Genomic DNA, 12,261 nt, shown 5'->3' with positions numbered 1-12,261 from the left:
CAGAATCAAGTTTCTGGTGTGCTTCTCTATCCCCAACAAAGGATACCAAATGACCTTTGCAAAAAGCAGGCATGTGTTATAAACCCTAGTGCTTCTAATATAAAATTATTTCCATTAATTACACATTGCATTGGAGTTCATCATACTGTTAATATTTCATTTACTGTTAATAGTTCTAGAGTAGATGCCTTCTTTCACTTATCATTTATTTTTATTTTGATTGTGATGGTGATACTTATTTTCCTGAAAAGTGCTTTGAGATCTCTGCATGAAAAGTGCTATAAACCCCAAATATTATTTATTACTTTGCTATTTGTTTCAGTACTCTTCCTTGTTAGAATCGTATCTAATTTTTTGTTTCCATCTGTTTGAGAATTTGTACAATTTTTATATATACAGTCAAAAACCCCTGTGAACATTAATGTTAAATCAGAGCATTGTCTTTATTGTGCTAAATTCTATGAATGCAAGCACCCTTATGTATAATCTATTTTGGAGTTAAAGCCCAAATACGCTGAGGAAGACTATATCAAAAGATACATGATTAAAGCTGCATAGAAATTTGCTATATATTTTTAAGGAATATTTGGCATAGGTTTGGCATGAGGCCTCATGATGCTAGTTTTTCTACAAAGATCAGATTCCTGGTTTCTTTTTTAAAAAAGATTATTTTAAATTCCTTCTGTGTAAATGAAAAAGGAAAAAAAACCCCACAAACAACAAAAGAAATAAGTACTACTGCCAAAGGTAACACTGAATTATACAGCAAGTCTGTTAAAATGTCAAGATTGAAAATTTCAAGAAAGAAAATTAGCACACATGTTGTTATATGGTAAACTAGGTCATAAGCATTAACTTCTATACTTGAACGTTTGCATGCTGCATTCAGGATTGAGTTAGCTATAACAAAGCTTACTCATAGCACAGAAAGCTATTACATCAATGTCAAGTCAGTCCAAACTACCCATTGTTATCAAAGAATGCAGTAGCTGATTAGCTAATCAAAGCGGTATAGCGGGGGTTATCTCTTACTGGCCTAAACCACCCATCCTTGGTTTAACAACCCACCTGAGCGGGATTGCCAGCTATCAGATCACATGTCTACCAGTCCAGCAAAACAGCCACTAATATTTGCAGAGTTGGCATTTAGCAGATAGGACCAAGTCTTCTTCTAAATACATGAATTGACTTCACTAAGAATGGAAATGAGATCTTCCTGGCGTTTGTACTATAGAAATCCTTAGGGTGTATCTTGTTGCCTACCACCATAATATCAGACTTTTATATAAAATAATTTGGCAATAATGAAATCCCTCAGGAATCTCCTAATATTTTCTCGTGTTTATTGTGTGAAAACTGTGCTTGGGGTAACGTTTGTTACACATCTTTATTTTTTTATGGATTGTACATTTATTAGCAATCTATCATTTCTGTGTGTGTTTGTTTCTTTCTAAATGTGTGGTTTTAGGATGGATTAATAGCAGTGGATCTTTCATGATCCACTTTTACACACTGTCCCTATTTCATGAAAATATGTGTCTTGGAAGTTTTCTGATCTAATTAATGAATTATGAGAATAAAGTTTCCTAAACATAAGGTGATCAGGACCCTAAAATATATTTTAAATATAACAATTTGTTAACAACATAAAGTTAGAGTTGTGAATCAAATATTCCTATCTTGTAATTTGATAGGCAAAAGAATAGTTTTCAAATATCTTTTTTTTAATGTTTAGAATATATTTTCAAAATATTATATTAGTTGCAGCAGATTCTGTTCAATGTTTATTAGCATTGCAGGCAAAATCTGGGGCAAAATTCAATTTTGTGGTACTAGCCTAGTAGTTTCCTTTTGGAGAAGTCATTGTCATTTTCAGGGGACTGAGGCAAAAGTCAGGAAGAGGTCAGGCACCAGGAGGTTTACGGAAGGAATTTGGAAAGTGGGATTTTGGGTGAGAGGAAAAGTAGGAGGGATTGGTGATACTTACAGAGGTTAGGGTGGAAAAAGGAGAGTTCACAGAATGGTTAAGAGTTCACAGCTTTTCTGGTGGTTGAGGAAAATTTAAAGGATGGGTGGCATGATCTTCTCCCTTTTCTGCTTCTCTCTCCACCTCCCTCCTGTGACCCTGGCCTCATCTTCTATTTCTCGGGACCACTTATCCTCCTTGCTACTCTATCTTCTCTCTCCTCCATCTACCCTCACAGCAGGCCCAGCTTCCTTACCTCCTGGGAGCCTGGGAAGTGGATCAAGGCAGGATCTGTAGGGGCGGGAAGGGCAGGGACAAGCCAGCGAGCTGGTATAAGAGATCTGGAAAGATGGCTCACTGCTCATGCTGCAAGGGTGGAAGGGGTTCAGAAGGCAATTTCTTTCACAGTAATAGAAGATTGTGCAAGTTCGGGCACGTGCCTGCAGCTGGAACATATGATCTCTCTCTCTTTCCTTTGGCAGTTATTTATTTACTTGCATTTACAATATTCTCCAAATGTCAGTGATATAAAACCAATAGTGAATATAGTAAGACACTACATGCTACATTATATTCTTTGCCTTTCCATGGAAAAACTAGAATATTTATCCTTATGCCACATTTTATGGCTTGGAGAAGTCACTATGATTGCTTATAGGCTATTCTGTATAGCACTCTACTCTTCTGATTGTCTAGATTATGGATTTTTTTTGAGCATAAATGAGTCCCCAGATAGACTATAAACACAGTTTCTTACACTAGAAAACATGAGATAGAGCCAGGGTGGATACCTGTCTGAGTTTACTGGAGGCATGTGCTCAGACTGAGCAATTCACTGCTCCCAGAACTGATAATAAAGACATATTGCCATGTGTGCTCTTTTTCCCATTACAGTAGTTGGTTTTATATAAATAGTACCTTTAGTAGAAAAAAAAAATTAATGAAATTTCTAAAATAAAAGAACCAAGCTTCTGCTTAGTGGTACTTCAGAATACAATCTGAGAAATTAAGGGTTAAACACAGAGCAGCACTGTGGCTAGAGAAGGAAAGAAAAACAATATTCAAAGCATGAGAACACTACTGTCTTTTGTAACCTTCAGCCAAGTGGTATGTAGCATTTATACGTGAAAAAATGTGGCAGTAGCTGCTAAGTCTCCTTGCATTCCCCATTTTTGTAAGTGCCCTATTCATTTTGCAATAATATATCTATGCAAAGACAGTCATAGATTGGAACCCTCAGGCACAAATAATCCACATTCTGATTCCAAGCATTTAAAATTCAAGTAATTTCACTACTCAAATGGACAAACTTTAGTCTGTAGATATAACATAAAAATGTGTCTCAGTGTCATTGACAACATCCAGTGTTGCATTTCTGCATGCTCCTTTATATAGGCCTGTGTCTTCAAAGGTGAAATTTAGTTCTTTTTTATAAATGTGTTTGTTTATAAATGATGGAGGAATGAGGGTGTTGTTCCACACAATGTGATGTAACCAGAGTGGGCAAAAAAGGCAAATGTAGAAGGCAATACTTGAATATAAACACTACTAACTCCCTGTTAGGTGAACTCATGGAGAGAGCAAATGAAAGCGTTCCTTCAAGCCCTGGGACAAACGGCTTTGCCCTTTCCCCCTCCTGTCTATGCCTCCCCCAGCTCCCATAACCATGGCCCCTGCTGGTGCCACAGCTTCTGCCTCGGCAGTGGCTCAACAGGAGGAAATGGCAGGTGAAATGTTCATCTTAAAAATATTCCTTGGGCCCTTTATGTTACTAAGCCAAAGAGAACGGTCTTGGCCTTCCCCTTCTTGATGGAACTGCACATGGTTCCCATTGACACAATTGGAAGCTGTGTTGCTAGGTTATGAGAGAATTTGGCATGCACCTTGAAAATAATAATAAAACCTCCTGAATTACTATAAAAATACCCACAGTAGCATTTCAAAATTAGATTTATTTTTAAGTGTTACTGTTGCATCTCAGGAACTTGAAAACCATATTTTCTATTAGCAAAACATTTCCCATACCAATTTACATTCACTGCATGTATTAACTTCACAAACCACAGTTAAGCTTTCCTCTTGGGGACGGTACACTCATTTTTTTATATTGAAAATAATGAAAGTTCTAAAAAAACCACAGAGAAATTATTTTCCCAGTCATGTTTGCAATTCTTTACCCTTAGAATTACATAAGTCTCTATGTTATGACATTTAATTCCTGTTTTTACTCAACTTTGCCAAAGCAAAGCAGCAAAGAATCTTCATTATGTCTTTTTGTCCAAACATTCGTAAGTATTTCCACGTGAACTGATATGTTAATTTTAAAGTTCAGAGGGACTTTCTTCTAAATTCTATGCAAGAAAGCAGTATCATGATATGCTTAATGCTATCTGCTTACCTACTGTAAAGAAGGCAATCACAGAACCATACACAATTGTAAACACCTTTGCAAGCTAAGATTACAACATATTCAAAATGGAAACGCTGCTTACAGTTCACAGATGGGAGGGGATATTCACCTCTGGATGGTGGGGGGGTCAGACAGTGCATATTACACAGGAATCACAGCTATACACACTATATGATGAGAGGAAACACTACACTCCTACTTAGCACACATTGGAAACTATGCCCAGATGTGGGTATCCTAGGAAGGAGGAGGACAGGGGTTTTTTTTAAAACAGTACAGGGTCTGGCCCATTCATTTAAAGTATGTTGTGCTCTAGTATGAGGAAGTGTTAACTTAGCGATGCTAACAGTCCTCGATAAGTGTCCTATGCATCAAATTCCGGTTGTTATTATTCACAAAGTTTCAGTAAATTCTCTAGTCCATTTTTCATAATTAAATGAAGTTTTCCACTTACAGGGAAGGGATATTGAGCTACAGTATGCAAAAGAGTTTTGTCAGAAAATAAGACAATGAACTGAAAAATAACTATTACACTAGGAATATGTTCAGGAAGAACAACCAACAGTGTAATAAGCAAGAATGATGGAGAGTAAAACCAACTCATATGTTATATCATGTATTATATCGATAAGTGCAGATCTCTACCTATCTGATTTTTATATTGAAAGTAATCTCCAATCATATACATCGTCTCCTAAACTCAGAGGCAATCTCTCTGATACGTATTTCTAACCTGCCTAGTGTAAAGAAACAGAAGACTCTAGATGTTAAAGCAGCACATTCAATAATCATATTAATGTTTCATGTTATTTTTCAGATGAAACATTATTGTTTTAAAATATGCTATGTGCACTTACCATTATGTGACATTCCAACAGCGAGGCATTTCTGAAACCTGCAGTATTGACATTTATTTCTGCTTTTCTTATGGATGCGGCAATTAAGATCACACCTGTCATAAATTAGCTTTAATCTGATTGTTCTTCGAAAAAAACCCTGGAGTAAACATAAAAGCATGTAAAAGGATGCAGGAAACTGCCAGTGTCATCATCTCACTTCTCTATACATACAAAGCACCTTTCTGTATGCACACTGAACCTAACTTGGTTTTAGACAGATGTCCTAAGGAAGCAAGGCTCATGTGATCATACTCTCTGCTTATCAGTGTGCTCCTGTTCTGATCTTATTAGCTGTTTTCAACCTAGTTTGATAGAGAGGTAAAAATCTGAAATAGCTAGGGAATCTTATGGGAATCAATGGGGTTTAAAGGACGCTAGGGATATAAGTTGAGAGCTCTACAGACGTGCTGAGCATGAAGAACACTATGCCAAAGGAAGTGAAGCTCTGTTTGTTCCACTGCTCATGGCACAATTTGTTATAAAATGAACATGACATTTTCAAAATTTAAAGTTCACTACCAATGTAGAAATTTTTTTATAAATCACAACAAATCAAAAATTCTGCCAACAGCAGTTTGATCTCAAGTAAATAAAAAAGATTATAGGTTATCTGGTTTTTTAAATTTTCTTTCCCAACTAAGTATTTTTTTATTCTATTTCAAATATTCAAATACCTTCCTTTTTGAGCCTGAGTACTTAAAGAGAATTTATATTCTTTCATCTATTCTATTTCTTTGTTTTTGCACAGTGCTGAACTAATTTTGCAATATTTATTTCTGGGTTCTATTTTCTAGGTTGTTTTATTTTCTAGTTTATCTCCATTGTTTGGATATTACAAGTTTGCAAAGTACACTGGCACATTAAAAAAAAAAAAAAAAATCAAAAAACTTGGTGCCAAACTCACAGAAATTATTGCACAGAAGTCTTATGAAATCTTATAAAGAGAGAAATCATTATGGAAATTCACAATTCTGTCTTTGTACAGTTTAAAGATGCTTCCTTAGATCACTCATAATCAATAAAGCTTATCCAAATTTATCATCATTTGTTCCTTGTAACAATTAATTTTTCCTCACAGTGAATAATAACAATATGCCAAAAAATGCCAACTCTTATTTATATAATTCACTCTAATTTAAGTAATCAACAGCATATTTTTTGCTTTATGTGTGTTCCTAATTCAGTGCTACAAATATTATTTAAGCTCTACATTGGGTCTTTGCTATTAGTTATTTTCCTCAAGATATTGAAAATAGAGAAGATGGGAATTTCAAGTTGAACTGTAATATTTTCCTTTGAACTCAATGAATTATTATTAATTTCTTTCTCTGTCATTCTTTTCTCATTTTTGAGGATGGTCAATTTTTACACCATTCATTTGTCCCTTATGTGTTATAAACACTAAATATCATTGACATAAAAAAAAGCCAGTGGAGTTTTAAAGCAGAAAGCCACATTCTTTAATACCATTAGGCTTGTCTGTAGTCACCTGGAAATGTGTAAATTGGGTAAAGAAATTCTAATCAATCAGAATAACAGAGTCTGAATTTTAAATTGCTCAGAGTATTGAGCTTGGGAGTTGGGCATGAGTCTGTTTTTGCTGCGTTCTATGAATTCAGATTCTGCAAGTGACCTCCAAGACAGCAGGAATGAAATATAATTGCACAATTGACAAAAGTAGAAGAAATGCACAAAAAATTTGAATAGATCCGTAACATAAATAATTTAAAAAGCAAATTATATTTTAAAAAACTCCTGCTTATTAAGTCATAAAATATATGCAGTATATGTGGAACAATTTACTTAAAGACCTGAAACTCTTTTTAAAAAGCACAGATCTCTGATTTTACCAAGTGATTATTCAGATGAAAAGAGTATCAAATCTTGCTTCAGAAAAAATACATTTGTGAAAACTTACCTTACAACCCTCACATGCATGCACACCATAATGAAATCCAGAGGCCTTGTCCCCACACACACGGCATTCAATAGCCATAAGGGAGTTGGAAGACTCCTCATGAGGTTTATTGTACAACTGAACCTTTTCTGAGAAATAGGGTGGGGAAGGAGGCTCCATTTTGATTGCACCTGTGTATAGAGAAGATTTAAATGATAAACTCAAAGCATAACTAAATATATAGAAGAAGAAGCAAGGAATAATCAGAAGCAATCACAGTAAACATATCCAGATTCATAGGTCTGCTTCATAATACAAAACGAGTAGTAAACAAAGGATGTAAAGGGATGTAAGCTGTAAGCCGCTATTTCACTGGCAGTATATGGGCTGAAAAACCTTGAAGAGGCAGATTCTGATGTAGGAAGTGTATTACAGATTCAGTTTTCAGCTCTGTAGTGTGGAATGATTTGAAGATAGGGATATTAAAAATTTACATATGGAGACCTCATACTGGAAAGGCCTTACTTTTCTCAGTATCTAAGCTGGTTGTATTACTTTAAGGTGTTCAGAACTACTGCAGGGAGATGGACTGGCGTTTCTAATCTAGTCTAAAAAAAAATATTTAAGTATCTAATAGACCTATACATTGAATAGTATATTATTGGATAATATAATATTGGATATTTAAAGAAATTTAGCTCTCTCCTGGGGAACACTGTTCAACTTTGGATGCAGTTTAGAGATACATTTTCTCTTCTGAAAGTTGCTAATTAAGAGAGCAATTTGTAATATTGAACAAGCTCCAACAACCAAATATGATATCTTTAAATCAATCATTACTGGTCATAGAAGAAAGCTGTGACATTTGACATTATAACATTACGTCAGATCATGTCTCAGGAGTGATGTAACAGGCATAGTATTACAATAAGGTGAATGTTTTTCTTTCCAGACTGGCTACACTATACAAACTAGAAAGTTTTCTTTCCTATATAAACTAGCAAGAAAAAGGAAAAGTGGAAAATTATGTAAGTAAAGACGAAGAGGATTTATCCTACATAAACTCTACTGCACTTTCTAGCTTGTTATTGAAGTGTTATGGACATTTCTAATTAAACAAAAGAAAAAGAAATTATTAGCTGGAAGATGTCTTTTAATTTATTACATAAGTAACCCAGAAGTACACAGCACCTGCTTCGCTGTACAACCAAAATTAAATACCACAATTTTCCTAGCAAGAATTCCCTGAAAGAATTCCTGTACAGATTCCTACAAACAAAAGTGATGTCAGATGAAGTAGGCTAAGCGGATCTTTAAAAAAGTTCCAGGCACAGCAACCTCACATTCCTACTTTGAGCAGAAATGCAGTAACAACTTATTTAAGAATAGGCCACTTCCTTTCTTAAAAGGAGAGTTCCATGTAATTTTTTTTTACTGTAACTGGCGGAAGAGCAGCATTTTTCATAGTACATAAACAATACTAGCCCATGAAGCTCCAAGGTTATGTCTACGTTAGGAACACCCATAAAACTTATACCAACGTTGTGACTCAGATGTAGCCAATATTATTAATAATTAATATGCTATGTATGCTGGGACATTTTTTAACATCCAGGATATTTATTCTGCATTGTGTTCATAGAGCTTCAAAGGACAATTTACACACAAGATACATGAATAGAAGACTGACTGGAGGTTTCAGAAACATGTGGCGGGGTTCATGTGTCTAATAAAAAGTGTTTAATGTCATTTTAGATACTTTATGATACCTTGCCTAATCTCCAGCTGCTGCTCTGGAAGGGTGAAGGTCTGCTATATATATTCTATCTTTTCTATCTGCCCTGAAAGAATATTTTGCGGACATCTCTGATGACACAGGATACCAGCATTTAGGCATCTGAATACTTCTAAATCCTTTTGCTTGTAGTACACTTTCCAGAGAATGAAGCAAATATGAACATGAAGGAAATATTAAAAAAAATTAAAAGCATACTTTGGCAATCCTGGAGCTTGATATCATATTTATAATCAATGCTTGTCTGATCAGTTCTTGCAAGAGGAATATCTTCATAGTGCGGTGAAGAAATGCTTGAAAAATCAACAGTGGTAAATGGCTTTATGTCAAAGGAATGTGTATGATCATCCATCGCTGACAGATCCACTGGACTAATTCCAAAATTAATGGGCCAAAACGGCATTTCTGTGTCAACCATTGTAATCCCTGAAAACAAAAAAAAGAAACAGACATTTTAAAAGAAGCTAGTTATCTCTGTAATGAGTTCAGGCCCAAGCTGAGGTCCAATTGTCTCATGTCCAAAGGGTTGAGATGCAAACTCATAATCAGGTATAGGTTTTAGGGGAATGTTTAGGCCCCATCTATCATTTGGCTCGAGTTTGTCACCATATAATGCGTTAGGTTGATAGTAACATTGCATGGCTAACACTGGGCAGTTAACCCAGCTTTGACATTCTTCTTAGGAAGGCTCTGACGTCTCATGTTATAAGAGCAAATGAGATTTGCTGGCATCCAGGGCGCAGGCTAACCTTAGAATAGAACGTCTGTCATAGGTATGCTACTAGACTGAACTGATCTGATCTGATCTGTACTTCAAAAGGCAGCAGAGACAACTAGTGGGCTCACAGAACAGTGGTTAGTTGAATAATTGACAAAAATATATATGGGAAAAATAACCATCTAAATAATTATGAATGGCCAGATGAAATACAATTGCATTTTAATAGTATACTTTATAGAACATTTACGTGCTTTAGTAAGCATGCAAATAATTTAAAAAAAAAAAACCAAAAAAACCCAATGATGCAAAATTAAAGCAGCATAACTGAAAAAAAAAAATTCACTTTTTTTTTTTTAACAGACAGATAACATTGCCTTTAATTGCATCTCTCAATAGCATGCATATGAATAGAATTAGAAGTCTTCCACAACTAATTTTTCAGTTTTGCAAATTCTAATCATCATTCTTCCCAAGTGCCTGAAAATCTTAAGGTTTTTTTATATTAAGGAAAAACAAAAAAGTAGTTGGTATTAAATAGTGGTGTTTTTCCTCTAAATAACCAGAAATATCTGAAATCTTTAGTCATTCAAGTATGTCAAAAGTTTTATCCCAGAGTCTTAAACCCAAGGCTCAAGGAAATTTAATTTATGACTTTCCAAATTCCATATGTATTTATGCAGATCTTGAAAGTAGTAAACAAATAAAAAGCTTCAATCTGCAAAAGTCTTCAGCAAATTGAGTGAATTTAGATTGAGATAGAAAATGTTTTTCCGAGGTCTCTTCTGACAGCTGAACCAAAATACTTGATTTAGACATATTTCAACTATGAAAAAGTTTCTAAGTAACAGCAAGTGTAAACCACTTACTGTTTTATAACTAGGGTCTGTCTTTAATTTTCCATGATTTATACAAAGAACATTCTAATCTAAAAATAGAATAGATGTTATGGAACTAAAATAACTTGGTCACTTTGGCTGTTTAATTTGGACTTTAGACCCAATCAAGTAAGTAGCCTTTAACCTCTAGATAACAGGAACTTTGATTTGATCTCCTTTGAATCAGAACTACTCTGTCACACTGCCTAAACTGTTGTTGCAAAATGAATATAATGGAACAGACCTGCTCTATAATTTTGAGATCACCCTTTGTTTTGCCAGGCGTACAGGTAAGCAAAACAGTGACTGTCCTCCCCATCAGCTATGCTGAAGTGCTAAGGTAGTAAAGGCTAGAAATGGTTACAGTTCTCTTAACCTTTCCTCAGGAAAGTCACCATCATTCTTCCACCTTTTAGGACTCACAGCACCACCCTTTAGTTGTTCTACCTTGAACATTGACAACAAAGGCTGTAAGATATCTTTCTTATTCTTAAATTTCAGATAAGAAATTCTCACTGCAGTGGGAACAAAAGAGATGCTACTGTATCCCATGCTGCACAACTTACATGTTGCCCCTCGTAGAACAAAAGGGGAACGTATAGCTCCTTCATACTGCCACTGCTATTACTACATGACTGATAGAGTCCTGTAAAGCAAACAGTGTTTAAGGGTGAACTGTTGGCAAGGTTATCCTAATGGTCAGCCAGCCATCCACCTTCCCAAAGGCTTCAGCCATTGGATGGGATATACAGTCTCATGTTATCCTTAATGAAAGTAAGATCTGCCTACGAGTAAACAATAGAATTTCTAACTGCCACAAGTGAAAATTATCTGGTGAAAGTAGATTATAGGTTGTCAGAGTACCTTGGTGTTATATAGTATCTTCCAAATAGTCAATTTTTCTGTAAGCATGAAGTGCAAATCCCTGGCCATCAACACTGGGAACTGTCTTCCTTAAAGAGATTTCCAAATAAAGCAATAAAATAGAATAGACTCCTTCTTAAGGGTCCATTTTCGTAATTAACCAGACTCATCTTTAAAAAAATAAAATAAAATCAACAGACATCTAAAATTTAAACATTGGCTTATATTCCTTTAAGCAAGTGATGCTGAGAGTTATGTCCACTTTGTATCTGGAGGGCTGCCTCAAGGGTGAAGAAGAAGGATGCCTACAGGCATGGTCCCGGTTATAGCCCAAGTTCAGCCTGTGGAGTCCATAGGACTCGGTATGTGCAGGTGCACCCATGAGGTTACTGTGCGGCCAAGAAACAACTGCAGGCAACCATGTCATCACAAGGCAGGAGGACTCATACTGACAGCTGTCCTTGCACAGACACCTCCCCTGCACTAGAGAAGCAGCTGAAGAGGCTTGAGTACTTGCTTAAAGGGAAGTGCAAGCTTAAGTCACTCACTGAAGAGAGACAGACTTAATCACTTGCCACTGATCTCAATTTTTGTATTACACACAAAGCAGATGTTAAACAGTTTTCCTGCATCATCCATAAAAATTCTGTAAAAATATTCTCACAATCTTGAGGCATTATCACTTTGTATTTTCAATTTAAGACTTCAGTTTGCAAACCACTGTGAGTTAAATGGCAAGTTAAACCTAGTCTATATTTCACTTTGTAACATAGTGAATGGCTGTGATGTTTTGGAGAATTTGATTATGTATAATGTGATTAATTCTTTGAAACT

General features: G+C 35.4%; 1 protein-coding gene across 3 annotated transcripts in view; it reads right to left on the bottom strand.

The window, feature by feature from the left end:
* PPARG (peroxisome proliferator activated receptor gamma) overlaps window positions 1-12,261 on the bottom strand; it is an 82,248-nt gene that overhangs the window by 16,760 nt on the left and 53,227 nt on the right. For 2 of the 3 annotated variants that reach the window (XM_050904745.1, XM_050904746.1), the window contains exons 2-4: window positions 9,166-9,393; window positions 7,194-7,363; window positions 5,234-5,372 (exon numbers count right to left, since the gene is read on the bottom strand). In XM_050904745.1, the coding sequence (XP_050760702.1) occupies window positions 5,234-5,372; window positions 7,194-7,363; window positions 9,166-9,385 (529 nt within the window). In that variant the 5' untranslated portion in view covers window positions 9,386-9,393. The remainder of the gene's footprint in view (window positions 1-5,233; window positions 5,373-7,193; window positions 7,364-9,165; window positions 9,394-12,261) is intronic. The other variant, XM_050904747.1, reaches the window with a different exon arrangement.

Source organism: Gymnogyps californianus, chromosome 13 (assembly GCF_018139145.2).
Source record: "Gymnogyps californianus isolate 813 chromosome 13, ASM1813914v2, whole genome shotgun sequence".
Lineage (NCBI taxonomy): Eukaryota > Metazoa > Chordata > Aves > Accipitriformes > Cathartidae > Gymnogyps > Gymnogyps californianus.
The sequence above is the reverse complement of the archived record's forward strand: the minus strand, read 5'-3'. Positions and strand labels throughout refer to the sequence as shown.